The following is a 21275-nucleotide window of genomic DNA, read 5'->3' on the forward strand; positions in this document are numbered from 1 at the left end:
ATGGTCTGGTTATAATGTTATCACAAGAAGATCACTTGTGACTTGGGAGAAAATGTGTACACCTATGAGTGCAGGAGGTCTAAATCTCATCAACCTGAAACTTTGGAATATGGCTGTTGCTGCTAAAAATCACTAGGATCATGCACATAAGGTGGACAAGATGTGGGTTAGGTGGATCCATTCCTATTATATATAAAACTAACAGCTAAATGACATGCCAATTCTTCAATAGGCTTCTTCTGGTCAGAAAGCTGATTGGAGCAAGGGAGATAGTGGACCTAAGTTAGACAATGGCTCAAGGAAAATGTAGCATGATCAGACAACTCTATTACCAGATGCTAGGACAACTACCTAGAGTGGAATGGAAGACCTTCATGTTCAGAAATGAAGCAAGAGCCAAAACTCAGTTTACTATGTGGATGTTCCTTCAAAACAAACTACTTACAAGTGATAGACTCGTGCAATGGGGTATGCCATAGAAACAGTATGTGTCATGTGCCAATTGCATAATGAGAGCAGAAACCATCTCTTTGTGGAATGTGTCTTTGCTCAAAAGATATGGAACATGGTTCTAATATGGCTTCAGATGCAACCACATGGTCTGAAATCATGGAACCAACATTGGAGATGTGCAATGGATAAGGCTAAAGGAAAATCTCAAGCAGTTGTTGCCTTCAAGATGATATATGTTGAGATAATCCACATGATATGGTGCGAAACAAACAATCGAGTATTTGAGAAGGCCAGTAGAGATATAGATGAAATAGCAAGAACTATAGCATGCATATATAATGTTAGAGCTAATGCTGGAACTAGGAGACTACTGCAGCAGTTAAAATTTTGAATAATGATTAGTGTTAGTTGATTTAATAGTTAAAAGGTGAGGTGAGAGGTTTAACTGATGTACAGGGAGAGATAGTTACAATATAGAGACATCTGACTGAGTTTGAAGTCAGGTATGATTTTGTAATGATTCACTTGGTGATTAATAAAAATCCTTTAATTATAAAAAAAAGAAGAAAAGATAATAACAAAATATTGTTGAATAGTAATGGTGTTGATGAATAATGTTATACCAAATTTGGTATAATATTATTCACAAACTAAAATGGTGTTAGATTGAAGCACCAAAACACCAAATCTTATACCAAAATAGCATTTGGCATAACAGTTGGCGCAAGATTGGAGATGGTCTAAGAATGGCATTTGGACCTAAAAAGCTCCAGATATTAAAGATAGTAACCTACGAAGAAAGAATATGCTATCTATTTTATTTAATTAAATTAAGTGGTAAATTCCTTTCATCATACTATATTATAAGTGGGAAGGCCTAAATTGAAACTCAAAAGATCAAAATAGCCATCAATAGTTGAATGACAGTTTTAGCCCTAATCTAATCATTACTCCTGTACCGAATAGTGAGTTTTCCCTCTATCCGTAAATGATTAATTAATTAATTAATTAAATGCGAGATTAGTGTGAAATTCATGTGTCTACATTCAAGCACTTAATGTAATTATAATAAAACAAAAAATAAATTAATAAACTAAAATGGGACAAATGTGGGTCCATATTGAACGGGAGAAATTTAAAAAAGTCAGATTTACAAGTGATCATTCAAAAATAGCCCCAGTTTTAAAAGTAATCGAAATTTAGCCACTTTTCATGTAAAGATAAATCTGAACGAAAGTAATATTTAAAATCTGGAAAATACTCCAGCATAATATACTAAAATTCCAGTATAATATACTGGAACTATACTGGAGTTCCAGCATAAGTATACTGGAACTCCAATATATTATATTGGAGTTCCAGTATAATATATTGGAGTTCTCGTATAATATATCGGTCCAGTATAATATGCTGAAAGTTCATACACATGTACTCTAATTTCTAGTATATTATATTGAAACTTTCCGCGTGTTGGAGTTCCAACATAATATGCTGGAAGTTCATACATAGGTGCACCGATCTCTAGTATATTATGCTGGAACTTTTCGTTTTGCAGCAAAATAGTGGCTATTTTTTAATGACTTTGCAAACACTGGCTATTTTTGATGACCAGTCAGAAAACTGACTAGCCCGTGCTATTTTTACATATTGATATGTTGGACTTTAGTAAGGCCTTTGATTTTCTCAGCTTGAGCAGTTTATTTCTTCTTACTTTCAAAATTACAATAACATCTCAAACATTTTAATGAGTAGAACAATTACTATAAGGGGTCGTTTGGTATAATGCTGAATAGGGTGTATTAGTAATGCTGGTATTAGTTATGTTTGCATTAGTTATGCTGGTATTAGTTATGCTGACATATTTCTTATCCATTATTTGGTTTGATGTATTAAAGCATTGCACAGTTTCTAAAAGAATTGTTTGTTTACAAAAATGCCCTCAAAACTAGTCCACGCTCTAACTTTTTAAAAGAAACATATATTGAGAAATATTTTTATATGAAAAAGTTTTAAAATAATTATTTTATTTGTCTACCTATATTATAAAATAAAATTAAATATTTATTTATAAAAAAGGAAATATGTTAAGTATTTATTTATTTACTAGGGATATAATTTTATTTTTCACTATTTGTATTATTTTGAACTTGCATTAATATACTAATTAGCATATTTTAATCAAGCATAAATTTTGAAGGATAATTTTGTCTTTAACTAAGCTAATGCATGCATTAAAACCCATTGCATTGCTAATACCATGATTTTTTATGCATTAGTTATGCATAGGATAATACCAAATATGATGTATAACTAATGCTTGCATAACTAATGCTTGCATAACTAATGCATAAGTTCAAAATGTCTACCAAACAATGTATTATTAATACACAAAGCTAATGCATGCATTAGCTTATCCAATGCATCCTACCAAACGACCCCTAAGTAAACAATGTCAGTCAAGTTAATGCATAATCTCATCGGTTGCAGAAAACCAACAGACATCCAATAAAATTGATAATGATGTGTGTGTATGTATATATATATCCCATCCGTTGAAGAAAATCATAGGTCATTAACATCAGTTGAAGAAAATCATCGGTTTCCACATACTCAATATTAAATTCAAAGCAAGCATAAGCTTCAAGGGCGGCTCTTCCATAAAGCAAGTAAAGCAACCAATTTAGGCCACATATTTGTGAGGGGCCCATTTTTTGTTATGCCTAATAGACTCTATATAAGTTTAAAAAAGAGTTCTGTAAAGTGAAAAAGTTTGATTTTTTTCTTTAACAAATATAGAGAAGAAAGATTTGCAACTGCTATGATTTCTTCCAAGGAAATTGCACTTGAAATGAATATCGAACCTGAATTTCGTAAGAAACATGTGGTATATAGGAAGTAACAATTTGTTGCGAATATTGATAATAAAATCTCAAAATCTTTCGAAGAGTTTGATTACTTTTATACATAATAGACAAGGATAATTTTTCACTTCAAAATAGATTTGAACAATTCGAAGTATATGAAAATATTTTTGGTTTTCTATTTGGCAGTAAAACTAGGATAACTAGATGTTGAAAATTTTAAAAAATATTTCCTTAATCTTGAATGTTCCTTAAAGCATAATAATCAATTCGATATTGATGATTTAGATTTATTTTCTGAATTAAAAGTATTAAGAAAAATAGTACAATTAGAAGATAGCAGTTTAAATGATACACTTAATCAAATAAAAAGATTTAATTCTTTTCCAAATGCCTAAATTGCTTATGAAATAATGTTAATAACTCATGTTACCGTTACTTTAGCGGAAAGAAGTTTTCTAAATTAAAATTGATAAAATCTTACCTAAGAACAACAATGTCACAAGAAAGGTTAAATGGATTAATTATATTGTCAACCGAGAAATACTTTATATGAGTTATTGATTATATGAAAATTATTAATAACTTTGTATCTAAGAAAAGCTAAAAAAATAGACTTCAAATAAATAAATAAATTAAGACCTCTCATAAAGTTTGGCTTTAGACCATAAAATTCGTCGGGCCGCTCCTGATCAGATTATATAAATGGATTTTGGAATCACATGAAGTATTTTACTTCCCGTAGGAAAATTTGTAAGTTTTAATAGGCTTACATGTTCACTTCCTGCAAACCCCAAATCCTCTACAAGTTTCCACTCAAGTAAGTTAATTTTAGTTTTGTTACTTTCCATGAGTATTCATGAAATGTACATATTATGATTATGCAAATTTGGGCTAGAAAGCACTTCCTACTGTTATTTAGTACTATGAAGTGGTGTCCTCTTTTTTTTTTTTTTTTTTTTTTTTGTGTGTGTGTGTGTCTCTGTGTGTTAATAATATATCAGTAAGAAATGGTATATTAGGTGTGAGAGGAAATTTTATTTGAATATCTAAAAATCGTCGAAGATATTTATTTTATCGAAATATTTTAAAGATCCATAGCATCTACTTTTTGCATAAAGTAATCCTTGAATAATATCATATACTGCTAACTGTCTAGGAATGGTGTTAATTTATTTAAGAAAAAATTTATTTTGAATATTTAACAACCTAATATCTATATTTCCAGAGATATATATATACTGGATGAATTTGTTATATTTGTTGATTATCATGAATATGTAGCATAGTAAATTTTAGTTAACCAGATGTAATATGATATGATGAAGATTATGGAACATAATGATTCAATCGAATAGGAGATTCGAGTAAGTCTCTTCAAAATTTTAAAATGACGAGCAATTGATCCACTCCTTTTTTCACCATGCATGGCGAACAAATTTAAAAGGAACAACGTATTCTAAATTTTCTTACTATTTTTTAAATTTGTACTACTGTAGAGTTGTCTCATATTTTCTTTTGCATTTTGTTTATGCCATAGGGATCGGATGTGCTCTTTGATATTTTTTTTTTTGGTAATATATTGTCCGTTAATCACCAAAGCAATCATTTCAAACTAGCAAAGTCATCCTCGATTTGCTATAATCTTTCCATTCTTCTATCACTATAACTATACTATATGCAGTACATAAGGACTTTTATAACTATCATTATCTTTTGGTCTTTTGTAATTGCTGCTCTTTGTCTTTTTAGAACTGAAATTGCTGCATTTTTGTTCTTACTACCCCTTGTGCTCTAATGTTGCATATGTGTGTCACTTCTCTTGCTATTTGCTCTTCATTCCTTAAATGATCTTCAAATATTCTGTTGTTCCTCTCTTTTCAAATCCCATAAATGTATTCTGCATACATCATCTTCAATATTCTTGCTTTGGATGACTTTCCTTTGGATTGGAGAATCAACCATGTAACCATCTGTGACCAAGGATTCATCGGGGAATCCCATATTTATAGCCATCTCAGTAATCTCAAGCATACTACTCTGGAGAAGCTGCACTCACCAAACAGATGAAGATGTGATTCATTTGCAGTTTGACATAAACTGCATCGTGGGCTTACTTGGATTCCCCATTTGGTTAATCTATCCACTGTTAGCATTCTCCCATGGAATTGGATCCACATTGTAAACACTGTTTTAGGTCTAGACTCATTATGAAATATCAAAGATCTCCACTCCACTTTGTTGTGATTTTCCAATAGGCCTAGATAAATTTGTTTAACAACACTCTGCCTTTGTTTTACTTCTGGCACTTGTTGCATTATTTTCCTAGCCTCCATAATCTTCTTCACCATCCAACTTGCCTGTTGTGGGATATTTATTTACAGCACACGTTTCCCATTGATATAGTATGTATGAATCCATCTTATCCCAGCTTTGTCTTGTTAGATCTAATTTTAATGATGAAAATAATAAATTGCCTTTTGTGTAGGAACTCTTGGATTGATGAAGGAACATATGGAAACGTATGGAGATTGACAGAATATAGGTGCAGTTAAAGGAAGCAATCAATCCTGAAGATACTGACGCAATCAATCCTAAAGATACTGACGAAATCAAGGGACGCGATTAAAGGAAGACGATATCTCAGAAGATATAGATGAGATCAATTATAGCTAAACTCGAGGAATCAGATAAATCAAGATCTCACTGAAGATTCAATCAAGTATCTAAATATAGAAGATCAAGATTCCAACAGAGCCGTTGAAGAACAACTTTATTCTTGGAAAGAATCAAACTCTTTCCAAGAATCAAACTCTTTCCAAGGATCAAATCTCTTGGGTTGACAAATCTTTCCAGAAATCAAGCCTCTCTCTCGAAGTATTTAAACCTGTAATCCCACCTTAGCTAGACATACTTTTATCGAACCAAACACCCTCTCTTTGTTCTACTGCAAACAAATATTATAGCTCTCTAAGACCTGTTGTGTAACAAGTTAGAGAAGAAAGAAAGAACAACACTGGTGAGACATTGTATCAAAAGAGACGAGTGATATAGGAATTAAGCTATCACGTCATTTCTATTGTACTCGAAGAAACACATTCACTAAAAAGAACTCCATTGTAACCCAAGGGGACTGGACTAGGATTCACATTGAATCCGAACCAGTATAAAAATTCCGGTATGCCACAACCCTAACTCCGAACCCGGTCGTGATGACGTCTCTCGTGAAGACAAGGCCAGCAAGTCTAACCCAAATCATCTTTTAAAGCAGTTAATTAACACAAATATAGTCTAAACATGGTTTAATAATACTAAATAGCGGAAAATATAGAAAAAAATATGCAAAAATCTAGCCCTAACCGGGGTGTCACAAGTCATGAGCATCTATGAGTCATAATACAAGTCTGTTAATCCAATAACTAGTACCATGTCCGTAAGGAATATAAAAGACGAGATAATAGAGACATGGGGCTGCAGACATCAACAACTACCTCGTAATCCCTGAAAGCCGCCTGAAACTGGAGGAATCAACACTCAAGAGCGGAACCAGCAACGCCTGAATCTGCACACATGGTGCAAGGAGTAATGTGAGTACTCCGACCCAATGAGTAATAACTATAAATAATGACGGAAGATAAGAAATCACGTAAAAACACAAGACATTCCATACTAAAGCAGAAAAATCACTTTAAATAGTAAAACAGTGAAAAATCAAGTAAAAATTCCTTTTTCCAACAAGTAAAACAAGTAGTTTACAAGTGAGCAACAAAATGGAAATTCGCCCCTCGGGCATGATATCAACAAATCCGCCCCTTAGGCAACATCTCAGAATAGTACCATCCCCTCGGGATCAATATCAGAACAGTGCCAGCCCCTCGGGCTCAATATCAGAACAGTGATAGCCCCTCGGGCTCAATATCAGAACAGTAACAGCCCCTCGGACTCAATATCAGAACAATAACAACCCCTCAGGCTCAATATTAGAACAGTAACAACCCCTCAGGCTCAATATCAGATCACAATGGGTACCCGCGCTCACTAGGGATGTACAGACTCCGGGAGGGGCCCCTTACGACCTAAGCGCAATATCAAGCCATCTCGTGGCATCAAATCTAGGCCCTCAGCCTCATATCAATCAAGCCACCTCGTGGCGTATATAAGTATCTCAGGCCCTCGGCCTCATATCAGTACTAGTGTATCCTCACAACTAGACCCTCGACATTTAATCAGTCCAAAATCATCACAACCCCCTCGGGCAACAGTAAAACAATATTTCTCAGCCCAAAACATCATTTAGAATATCATTTAAATCTCAAAACTGAGTAAAATGGCTGAGTAGTAAAACAGTGGAAAAATAACAGGACTGAGTTCAAGTAATAAGTCAAAACAGTGAGAAAATGGTAGTAAAAATCCCCCAAGGATTCAAATAGTTGGCACGAAGTCCAAATATGGCAATTAACCCAAAGCATAATGAAAACAAATAAGTCTCAGTCAAATACGTGGTAAAATCATCAATGCGGGATGGGCCAAGTCACAATCCGTAATAGTATACGACCACACGCTCGTCATCAAACATGTGTCTCACATCAATATAGCACTACGATGTGCAATCCGGGGTTTTAAACCCTCATAGCATCATTTATAATCATTGCTCACCTCGAACCGACTAATTCTTTAGCTCGCGATGCCTTTGCCCCTCGAATTGGCCTCCACGCGCGTCGAATCTATCCAAAATCAGAACGAATACGTCACAATATGCTAAGGGAACAAAGCTCAAGCAAAACAATCGAAAAATATCAAAAATCTCGAAATTAGCAAAACCCGAGCCCCGAGCCCACTTCTCGAAATTTAGAAATTTTTACATCAACGGGTTACTTATCTCCCCACGAGTTCATACATACCAAAAGTTCTCAAATCTGACCCCCAATGGTCCTCCAAATCCCCAATTAGAATCTCAAAATCCCAAGCCCTATTTCTTCCATTTTTAGCAAGAATTCAATGATTTTCTAGGTGTATTTCACTATATAAACGAGTTTTAGGTCCAAAATTCTTACCTCCCAACGTTTCTCCTTGAATGCCTCTTCAATCTCCTTCAAAAGGCTCTCAAAATGATCAACTATGGCTGAAAAATGGACCCAAATCGCGGACAAGAGGACTTAAAAACAATCTGCCCAGGCTTCATCGAGTTGTACCTTGCGTTGTGCAGGTTGTACATCCTCTTACCATTTTCCCTACTGTACACCTTCTGTTAAAATGCCTATAACTCCTTGTGAAAATATCCAAATGACAAACAATTTGAATAATTAAAGACTAGATTCGAAGATCTTTTGTTTTAAGATATGAGCTTCCAAACTGGACTCCTCGCACCAGAAATTTTCTGATGCACAGCTGAAGCTCAAAAAAATCTGCAACTTTTCCAAAGATGAAATAGTCCGTTTAACTACCTGAAACTCACCCGAGGCCACTGGGACCTCAACCAAACATGCCAACATATCCCATAACATCATTCAAACTTGTTCCCAGCTTCGGAACACTCAAAACAACATCACAACACCAAATTCGCATTGAATTCAAGCCTACAACAACAACGACCTAGTATAATCCCACAAGTGGGGTCTGGGATTTCAAAATCTTCTAAATCACTTTTGATCTTCTAAATCACTTTTGGATTCAAGCCTAATAATTTCAAAATCTTCTAAATCACTTTTGATCAAAAACCCAACCAAACCACGTCCGAATGACATGAAATTTTGCACACACATCCCAAATGACACAATGGAACTACTGTAACTCTTGAAATTCCATTACGACCCCTATATCAAAATCTCACCTATCAACCGGAAAACGCCAAAATATCAACTTCGCCAATTCAAGCCTAAATCTACTACGAACCTCCAAACTCCTTCTAATCACGCTCCTAAGTCATAAATCACCTCCCGGAGCTAACCGAACCATAGTAACTCACATCCGAGCCCTCTAACACATAAGTCAATATCCAGTTGACTTTTCCAACTTAAGCTTCCTTAAAAGAGACTAAGTATCTCAAACCTTACCAAAATCATTCCGGAATGACTTCAAATTTTGCACACAAGCCACATTCGATATTACAGACCTACTCCAACTTCCTAAATCGGAATCCGACCACGATATCAAAAAGTCAACTCTCGGCCAAACTTCTCAAAAACCTTCAAATTTCTAACTTTCGCCAAAATGCGTCCAATTGTCCTACGGACTTCCAAATCGAAATCCGAACATGCTCCTAAGTCCAAAACACCATACGAAACTATTGGAATTATCAAAATTCCATTCCGGGGTTGTTTGATCAAAAGTCAAATCTCCGGTCAAATTTAAAAAATCTTTAGCCTTAGATTTCTAGATTCAGTTAAATGGCGATAATTTGAGCTAGGGACCTCCGAATTCGATTTCGGGCATATGACCAAGTCCCAAATCACGATACGGAACTACCAGAATGGACAAAACTTGGATCCGAGTTCGTTTGCTCAAAATATTGACCGAAGTCAACTCAGTTAAGTTTTAAAGCTCTAATTCACAATTTAATCCATTTTTACATAAAAACCTTTCGGAAAATTATATGGACTGTGCACGCAAGTCGAGGAATTATTGATACCACTTTTCAAGGTCTTAAAATACCGAGATAGTTATTTAATTTAAAGGTGACATTTTGGGTCATCACATTCTCCACCTCTAAAACAAACGTTCGTCCTCGAACGTACTAAGAATTATTCTCAGGTTGCCAAATTGACGATTTTTCTTTTACACAAATATTCGCGGTTGATCCCACATTACCACATTCAACATAAGTCTGACAATACCATTTCAATTGAGATTATTTCCTTTATCCATATTTGTAAACTTGAAGACCAAATTTCTTAATCTCCAATCATTTCCAGAAAGGTCCGATTTTCACGTCAACACATGATATTAGTCTCGACTGGCTATAGCAACTCATGCCTACGCAACCATCAGATATGGGGTATTACATCTACCCCACTTAGGGTCATTCATCTTCAAATGAGAAGTAGAGTCCGTCCTCAAACACATAATGTAACTTATCTCTTTCTTTGCACATCTCAATATCCCAAATTTTTCTAACTCCCAAATTTTTTAGAAATTTCGGCAGAGTCTCCCCTATAATTGAGCCTATCCACCTGCCAGAGTAACACCAAAACAACTCCTAACAACATGTCCACAACCCAGCAAGGCACCACAAAGTATATATCAATATCACTAATCTCCGCATTACAAGCACTACATTATCACAATGATATTCATACAAGATTTGTTTTCACCACAAGGACCTGATACTTATATGACATCTACTGCAACTTGTAGCTCGGTTTAAGTATTTCTCATTATATTAAAACACAAGGATCCCATCCTCAACTCTGTACCACAAGTAATATGCACATCGTGCCAAATTGGAACATTGCATTTTCTTCTTTGAATAATTTTCCGTTTAACAAAATCACAACACATAATGATAAACATAGCTATCTCCATTGAATCTCCCAACAGGAGTATTCACATAAGCAGATTTCAGAATTACGAAGCTCACTCATAAGTGGAGCACAATAGGAGGACTTGCCTTGATACTCAGAACCGAATCAAGTTAAGAAAATTGTTGTTTTATAATAATTCAAGACCGTACGTGTAATGATACCATCTGGTGTTGCGACCTCAGCCATACCATAGAAAATATATCAACGGGTTGGGTCTCCACCTCTAGGAGTCTCACCTCCACCTCTAACATCCTGACCCCTACCTCTGGCTGGTCATTTAAGTGGAGTGGTAACTGCAATGGGGCACGTAGCCTTAGTGCTTTTATAAAATATGTTTCTCCCAAGTCTAGGACAATTTTCCCATGATATGCCTAGTACTACCATATTCATAGCAATCTCTTTGAGGGTTCAGCTGCTCATACTGAGTCTATGCTAGATAACTGGAATAACCATTATACGAAGCTCGTGTCGGCAGTGCATTAAAAGAAATTACTAGAGCTCCCTGAGTAATCAGATATATTGACTGGACTGGCCGGCTACCCGAGCCCTTGTCATAATAATTTGTAGTTGTAGAGTAGAATCCATTGAATCCTTTAAAACCTCAAGACCTATTGGTCTCCTTAGATTCCTCTTTTCCTCATCTAGAACACATTCTAACATTTTGGTTTTTTCTACCACTAGTCGAGATGAAGCATCAGCCTGTAGCTTCCCAAGTTGTATAAAATTTCAATATCATAATTGAGTCCTTTAATGAGTCTGTGGACTCGCTCTATAGCTTAGGAACCAAAGTAGGAATATGACAGCTAACTTATTGAACCTGATGACATATTCTGACACTGTCATGGTGCCCTGACACAACCGTTCAGACCACATATACCACATATTATAGAGAATACAGAAGACAAACTCCTTCAAAAATATTTCTGAGAAATGAGCCGAGTAGGTGGTGTTGTATTGGCTAGTCTGCCCTCTTCTAGACTTGCCACATACACCGACGACTAATTTGTGCTTTTGCTATGTTGACTCAATGCTGCCGAGCTAACCTATTTATTCATATACTCTTCGATTCTTCTTTGGGGTAGCTCTTTCCCCTAATTATGCACAATAATCACAAAAGTATAGCTCCATCAAGATAAATCTTGGCACAAACTACATAGTGCAGAAGATCGTCAACCACTGTACTTCCTCTAAAGCGCCCCAAAATCTGCAACCTTGACTTCCACACTGAGCAAACTTCTGTTAATGTGAAGTTATTTTTTTTAACTCATATAAATCAACCAGACGCCAAGGTCCGTTGCACCCCTACATGATTCACTGGGTGATCTTCTCAATGCATCCGCATCTTCAGACAGAACCATAACGGGTCTAGTAAATACATAATCTTTCCATCACCTCTTGGCGGAACCCATCATCTGAAACACAGTAAAATCAACCCCCATTGCTTCCAACTACTCCCATGTTCTACGATACTTCATAGCAGCGGTTCAGAAAATCCTGTGGGTACTCAGAAGGTGTACCATTGAAATGGACTAGAAATAGCTTGGTAAACTTGTCCAATCTCAGCAAAGCCTCAAAAGACAAGGCATGCCTGTCATCGGCCCGTGCCGCAATAACTGGTTGAGCTGCCCCAACTGGATGAGATTAAGCTAAATCTTTCATAAGCTAATGCAACACAACCCATCTAATTCCTTAAACCATTTGCAAATCTCGCATTCACCCTCGTAACAATCAAGCCCATTCTCATAAACGATCCAAACTCAAATTGCAACATATATATTTCACTGGTAAAAGAGGACTGCCAACCAACAATAAAAGGATCGCACAAACTTCAGAACATCCCGCAGAAGATAATCCACTTGCTTAGCCTCAAACTGGTATCTCTCTTTACTCTTTTATAATCATAACTATTACACAATCACTTAAGCCCCCTCTGAGTTTGAACTCATAACACAACATGAAGATTTACTCCGCTCCACAACTAAACTACACGAGAGGTCCTTCAATAAACCCATAGCTCAAGGCCATATGCCAACTCAAGACAGAAGTCAAACATCCAATAATCCTTGCTACATCCTCAGCAAACTCTTCCCGTCACATTCGAACAATTTAAACACATCTCGAAATCAAATCATACTCACCCCCTAGTCATTCAGTCACAAATCCCACCAATAAGGACACAAATGGACATATAAGTCCCAAATGCACATGCTCACACAATCAAAATCTCAGTACTCAAGCCACAGACAAAACCTGGCCTCAAGTCCTCCAGACTGGCCCAACATCACACATAGAAATCACATCTCGCACCTCATCTATGGAATCGCAAGCTGTCGATGCACAACAGATACTGAGCACTCATGTGTGCATACGAACGCATGGAAGGAATTCAAAGAGTTACATCTTAAGCTGAATCAAGGATGCACGATAATAATTCAAGAATGTGAAATTTTTCCTAAAGGTTATGCAGCCTCCCGAAGATAAGTACAGATGTATCCGTACCGATCTGCAAGACTCTACTAAACCTGCTCATGACTCGTGAGACCTATGTAACCTAGGGCTTTGATACCAACTTGTCACGACCCTAACCCCGAACCCGGTCGTGATGGCGCCTCTCGTGAAGACAAAGCTAGCTAGTCTAACCCAAATCATCATTTAAAGCAGTTAATTAACACAAATATAGTCTAAACATGGTTTAATAATACTTAATAGCGAAAAATATAGAAAACAAATATGCAAAAATCTAGCCCGACACAGCCCTAACCGGGGTGTCACAAGTCATGAGCATCTATGAGTCATAATACAAGTCTGCTAATCCAATAACTAGTACCATGTCCGTAAGGAATATAAAAGACGAGATAATAGAGACACGGGGCTACAGACGTCAACAACTACCTCATAATCCCTGAAAGCCGCCTGAAACTGGAGGAATCAGCACTCATGAGCAGAACCAGCAACGCCTGAATTTGCACACATGGTGCAGGGAGTAATGTGAGTACTCCGACCCAGTGAGTAATAAATATAAATAATGACTGAAGATAAAAAATCACATAAAAACACAAGACATTCCATACTAAAGTAGAAAAATCACTTTAAATAGTAAAACAGTGAAAAGTCAAGTAAATATTCGTTTTTCCAACAAGTAAAATAAGTAGTTTACAAGTGAGCAACAAAATGGAAATTCACCCCTCGGGCATGGTATCAACAAATCCGCCCCTCGGGCAATATTTCAGAACAGCACCAGCCCATCAGGTATAATATCAACAGAACTAGCCCTCGGGCTCAATATCAGAATAGTGCCAGCCCCTCGGGCTCAATATCAGAACAGTAACAGCCCCTCGGGCTCAATATCAGAACAGTAACAACCCCTCGGGCTCAATATCAGATCAGTAACAGCCCCTCAGGCTCAATATCAAAACAGTAACAGCCCCTCGGGCTCAATATCAGAACAGTAATAGCCCCTCGGGCTCAATATTAGATCACAATGGGTACCCACGCTCACTGGGGGTGTATAGACTCCGGGAGGGTCCCCTTACGACCCAAGCGCAATATCAAGCCATCTCGTGGCATCAAATCTAGGCCCTCAGCCTCTTATCAATCAAGCCACCTCGTGGCGTATATAAGTATCTCAGGCCCTCGGCCTCATATCAGTACTAGTGTATCCTCACAACTAGTCCCTCGGCCTTTAATCAGTCCAAAATCATCACAAGCCCCTCGGTCAATAGTAACACAATATTTCTCAGCCCAAAACATCATTTAGCATATCATTTAAATCTCAAAACTGAGTAAAATGGCTGAGTAGTAAAACAGTGGAAAAATAACAGGACTGAGTTCAAGTAATAAGTCAAAACAGTGAGGAAATGGTAGTAAAAGTCCCCGTCAAATAGTTGGCACGAAGCCCAAATATGGCAATTAGCCCAAAGCATAATGAAAACAAATAAGTCTCAGTCAAATACGTGGTAAAATCATCAATGTGAGATGGACCAAGTCACAATCCGCAATAGTATACGACCACACGCTCATCATCAAACATGTGTCTCACATCAATATAGCACTACGATGTGCAATCCGGGGTTTCAAACCCTCATAGCATCATTTACAATCATTACTCACCTCGAACCGACTAATTCTTTAGCTCGCGACGCCTTTGCCCCTCGAATTGGCCTCCACGCGCGTCGAATCTATCCAAAATCAGAACGAATACATCACAATATACTAAGGGAACAAAGCCCAACCAAAAACAATCGAAAAACATCAAAAATCTCGAAATTAGCAAAACCCGAGCCCCGGGCCCACTTCTCGAAATTCAGAAATTTTTACATCAACGGGTTCCTTATCTCCCCACGAGTTCATACATACCAAAAGTTCTCAAATCCAAACCCAAATGGTCCTCCAAATCCCCAATTAGAATCTCAAAATCCCAAGCCCTATTTCTTCTATTTTTAGCAAGAATTCAATAATTTTCTAGGTGGATTTCACAATATAAACGAGTTTTAGGTCCAAAATTCTTACCTCCAAACATTTCTCCTTGAATCCCTCTTCAATCTCCTTCACAAAACTCTCAAAATGATCAACTATGGCTGAAAAATGGACCCAAATCGCGGACAAGAGGACTTAAAAACAATCTGCCCAGGCTTCATCGAGTTGTACCTTGCGTTGTGCAGGTTGTACACCCTATTACCATTTTCCCTGATGTACGCCTTCTGTTAAAACGCCTATAACTCCTTGTGGTAATATCTAAATGACAAACGGTTTGAATATTTAAAAACTAGACTCGAAGATCTTTCATATGATAGGTTGTACACCATATGAATCTTTATATATTCCGAAATATGAGCTTCTAAAGTGCATCAGAAAATTCTGTCAAAACTGATCCACTGGCCATATTTGATCCATCATAACTTTCTGATAGAATATCCAAATCCTGAATGGTTTAACTTTCTAGAAACTAGAATGCAAGGCTACAACTTTTATGTTTTACAATATTTCTGATTCCTTATATATTTCAAGATAGGAGCTTTCAAACTGGACTCCTCGCACCAGAAATTTTCTAGTGCACAGCTGAAGCTCAAAAAAATCTACAACTTTTCCAAAGATGAAATAGTCCGTTTAACCACCCGAAACTCACCCGAGGCCACTGGGACCTCAACCAAACATGCCAACATATCCCATAACATCATTCAAACTTGTTCCAATCCTCGTAACGCTCAAAACAACATCACAACACCAAATTCGCATCGGATTCAAGCCTAAGAATTTCAAAATCCTCTAAATCACTCTTTTGATAAAAAACCCAACCAAACCACATCCGAATGACATAAAATTTTGCACACACATCCCAAATGACACAACGGAACTACTGCAACTCTTGGAATTCCATTCCGACCCTTATATCAAAATCTCACCTATCAACCGAAAAACGCCAAAATATCAACTTCGCCGATTCAAGCCTAAATCTACTACGAACCTCCAAAACTCCTTCCAATCACGCTCCTAAGTCATAAATCACCTCTCGGAGCTAGCCAAACCATCGTAACTCACATCCGAGCCTTCTAACATATAAGTCAACATTCGGTTGACTTTTCCAACTTAAGCTTCCTTAAAAGAGACTAAGGGGTCGTTTGGTAGGAGGTATTAGAAAAAATAATACAAGCATTAGCTCTATGCATTACTAATACTTTGCTTGGTACATTTTTTCAACATGTGTATAACTAATACTTGTATTAGTTATACATCATACTTGGTATTATCCTATGCATTAGTAATGCATAGAAAACCATGGCATTAGTAATACCAAGGCTATTAATGCATGCATTCGTATGTTTAAAGACAAAATTGTCCTTAAAGTCTTTTAAAGAGAATATGGAGGGCATTTTTGTAAACACCTACTTTTCTTAAAAATTATGCAATGCATTATAATTTTAATACACCACACCAAACAGTAGATAAGAAATAATATATGCACAACTAATGCTTGCATTACTAACACATGCATTACTAATCCATGCATTACTAATACACCTTATTCCGCTTTATTCTTATACATCCTACCAAACCACCCCTAAGTGTCTCAAACCTTACCAAAATCATTCCGGAATGACTTCAAATTTTGCACACAGGTCACATTCGATATTACGGACCTACTCCAACTTCTTGAATTGGAAACCGACCCCGATATCAAAAAGTCAACTCTCGGTCACACTTCTCAAAAACCTTAAAATTTCTAACTTTCGCCAAAATGCGTCAAATTGTCCTACGGACTTCCAAATCCAAATCCGAACATGCTCCTAAGTCCAAAACACCATAAAAACTATTGGAATCATCAAAATTCCATTCCGGGGTCGTTTGCTCAAAAGTCAAATCTCCGGTCAAACTTAAGAAATCTTTAGCCTTAGATTTCTAGATTCCGTTAAATGGCAATAATTTGAGCTAGGGACCTCCGAATTCGATTTCGGGCATATGACCAAATCCCAAAGCACGATACGGAACTACCGGAATGGTTAAAACTTGGATCCGGGTTCGTTTGCTCAAAATGTTGACCGAAGTCAACTCAGTTGAGTTTTAAAACTCTAATTCACAATTTAATCCATTTTTTACATAAAAACCTTCCGGAAAATTATATGGACTGCGCACGCAAGTTGAGGAATTATTGATACCACTTTTCAAGGTCTTAAAATATCGAGATAGTTATTTAATTTAAAGGTGACATTTTGGGTCATCACACGGTATATTTAATTCCTGCATTTACTTTCAGCATCTTATATTCTGTTATTACAACTGTTAGCTTGTTGCATCTAGTCGACTAATTGAAAAACCAGTCAACTAACAGAGATTAAGTTTAAAAATATACAATTCAACCCCCTTGTACTTTCAATTAGTATCAGAGCAAGGCTCACATTTTTTTTGCTTAACAACTTGTGAGAAAAGATCATGGCAAATCAAGTTATCATAGAAGCTCTCTTCCAGGATGGAACTTCACAAGTTAGACCACCATACTTCAATGGATAACATTTCTCTCACTGAAAAGTACGTATGGAGATCTATGCCAAGGCATACGATTTTAAAGTTTGAAGAGTCATCAAAAAAGGGAACTATCCTCTACCAGCTGCTACCCCACCACTTGCTGATCCTGAAGATATAGATTCATACACAAAAGAGCAAATGAAAGTAGTACAAGTTAACAATAAAGCGAGAAACTTGCTTTATAATACCATAAGTGGTGAAGAATATGAGAAAATCTCTAGCTGTGACACAACCAAAGAAATGTGGGACAAACTTGAGGTCACATACGAAGGAACCAACTAAGTAAAGAAAACACATAGCAACATGTTGGTTCATGATTACGAACTCTTTTCAATGAAAGAAGGAGAGTCGATTAAAGAGATATTTTCCAGATTCAGCAAAATAATTAGTGATCTAAAAGCGTTTGGCAAACCATATACGAGTGGTGATCAAGTTAGAAAAATTCTCAGAAGCTTACCAACCACTTGGCAGACCAAAGTAGTCATACTTGAATTCAGGATCTAAATAAGTTATCTTATGATGAACTACGATGAGAACTCATAGCCTTTGAAAAGACACATATCAAGAAAACTAGTCAAGAAGAAAAAAAAGAAAACAGTCGCATTCAAAGGCTCAACTGAAATTGCTGAAAATAAAATCGATGATGATCCTGAAGCTCTACAAGAAGAGATTGCTATGCTATCAAGAAACATATATTGCTTAATGAGAAGATTCAGGAATACGAGGAAAGGAAGAATTCCACCCAGGCGATCCAGGCAATACAATGAACATGACAAGAATGATGGAAAATGCTAAGAGTGTGGAAGATTTGGACACATTCAAGCTGATTGTCCAGATCTAAAAAGAAAAATTTCCAAAGGATTTAACAAAAACAAATATTTTGGAAGTTGGAGCGATGGAGACAGTTCAAAACACGAGGAAATAACAAATCTTTGCTTCATGACGATTCTGGAAAATAAGATGAACAAATCCTCAAGATGTTGGACGGATGAGGACACTTCAGATGATGAATGCAAAGATAACAATGAGAACTATTTCATGGAACAAAGTGAAACAAGTGAGGTAAGATCTTATAACTGTGAAAGACGCAATGAATTGCAGGATATTCTTGATTTAACTTTGAAAGAGTCTCAAAAAAATGATGAATGAACTTAAGAAACTCAATAAAGAAGTTAAAGACTGGAAACTCAAATATGAAGTATGTGAAATCGAAAAAGAAGTACTTCAAGAAGAGTTTGAGGAATTTCAAATGCAACTCAATGGCATGCGCAAAGTGATCGCTGCCAACTCCACACTACTAAAAAGTAGGAAAAGATGGTCGCAATAGCTTATACCTGATATGAGGGTCGGGATCGATTTCCACAGGGAGCTAGGAATAGAGTCGAGTATCTATCTAGACTAGAGTTGTGTAATTGTTCCAAATGTCACTTCCATACATTTTTGGGGTTTTGATTATAAACTACTATTATCAAACTATTAATTGAAACTAGATTATGCTACGAGATAATTTCTAAGTTGTATCTAATGGGAAGAAAGGCACTAGGGTAGTGACTTTCACCTAGGTGGCTAATTGACGGGTAAATGCTTCTAAGGTTCGATTGACATGTTTGGGGAAATATGCTATAACCGTTGCACAATTTTACCCACTCTCACACCTCTCGGTAGAGAGAATGAATTTGCTCAATTGACTCTCTCGAGACCAAATGAGTAGGCAAATTAGCTCAAGCAACTAGGGTTTAAGTTGGGTAATTACTCTCTCGAGGTTTAACTCTTTAATTGAGACTATCAATTCTCTTGAGTCCATCCCAATTCCTTGTTGGGTTAATTTTGGAGACTTAGACTCTCTTTCTCAAGAAGAGCCAAGTCAACTTAGCACAAACCAGTGTTTGCAACCACCAATTCATAGATTAAACCATAAAATTGACCCAAATAAAAACGCCCATAGTCAATCTAACAATAGATAGCAACACCCATCAATTACCCACACTAGGGTTGAGCCACAACCCTAGATAATAGATTTAGCTACTCATGCTTGAAGGAGAAAATAGAGAAATAGATGAAGAACAAGGCATATTAATTAAATGCTAAATTAAAATACAAGAATCTATCGTTAATTTGAAGCTACGATGCCAAAAATGGCTATAGATGAGGTTCCCACGAGCGCAGCTCAGTTCTAGATATATCTGATAACCTAAAAATGGTAAAATGTTTTATTTATACTAGGCTGGAAAACCTGGACAAAAATACCCCTGCAGATTTAGCGCAGGCTGCATAAAATGGACCGCGGCCGCGCTAGGCCGTAGAGGCAGCTGGCGCGGTCCGCACAATTATGACCGCGGACCGCATGGCTTGAACTTTGGAATTTTCCATCTCTCTGAATCTATCTTCTGCGGACTGCACAAAAAGGTAGTGCGGCCGCGGAACCTTCACCGCGGACCGTGCAATGCGTACTGCGACCACGTTGCATGAAGCCTGGTTTTGCCATCTTTGAATCACATAGTGCAGCCGCATTCGACTTTGTGCGGTACACACTAGGCTTGTTTGCCCTCAGTTTACTTTGTCTTTGATACTTGAGCATGTTTCACTCCTTTTGAGCCATTCTTTGACATTTCGTCACTTTGTCGATCAAACCTGCAATCAAACACAACTTATGAGCCTTTTGGGACTATTTTGTAACAATTTATAATCAAAGCATAGGCAAGAAGGAGCATGAAACTCGTTAAAATCTCTACTTATCAACTCCCCCAAACTTAAGCCTTTGCTTGTTTTCAAGCAAACAAAATAAGACCCACCCCTTAAGGAAAAATCCAAGTATTTCCAGCTATCCTAAAATAACCTCAACAAGCATCAATTGGGACTAACAATTGCCCTCAATATGAATGAATCATTAACAACATTTAAACTTTGAAAAACTATGGATCAAGTGTGACACAAGAGCATCAAGAGTTGACTCATTACATCAAGGAACTCTCTCAATTACTTTGGTCATTGTGGAACCCAAACTCACACATCCTCAACTCTCCCTAAGCAAACCTCACCTTTTAGAGTATTAGCACACAAACCGAGGTTAATGAAAATTCACTCATCTCTCTCAAGGAAAGGCCACAAGTCCGGCTCTAAGTACCATATGCTTGCCCCTCATGTAAGTATCCACTAATGTAAGCGTCATTCAACTCAAGTTCATATAGGGCTTTTGAGGAGTCAATGTGAAGGCTTTTGGTTCAGGGTAGGAAAAGTTTTTTTTTGGTCTAAATGGGTTCCATTTTCCCTTAAGCACTTCTTTTGATTCATTTGGCACAATTCTCTTGACTCTTTGAGTATCTCACTTCTTTTTAAGGGGTTAGAGAGACATAATGTCACTCTTTCTTATGCACTTCAAAGCGTTTCTCCTTTTTCAACTTTTTCCACACCTTTTTCTCTT

General features: G+C 36.9%; 1 protein-coding gene across 1 annotated transcript; it reads left to right on the forward strand.

Moving 5' to 3' along the window:
• Nucleotides 1-463: 463 nt before the first annotated feature.
• On the forward strand, nt 464-844 carry LOC142175130 (uncharacterized). The gene has a single exon (XM_075241701.1). The coding sequence runs from the start codon at nt 464-466 to the stop codon at nt 842-844; it is 381 nt and encodes a 126-aa protein (XP_075097802.1).
• Nucleotides 845-21275: the final 20431 nt, after the last annotated feature.

This window comes from Nicotiana tabacum, chromosome 21 (assembly GCF_000715075.1).
Source record: "Nicotiana tabacum cultivar K326 chromosome 21, ASM71507v2, whole genome shotgun sequence".
In the NCBI taxonomy this organism is placed as follows: domain Eukaryota; kingdom Viridiplantae; phylum Streptophyta; class Magnoliopsida; order Solanales; family Solanaceae; genus Nicotiana; species Nicotiana tabacum.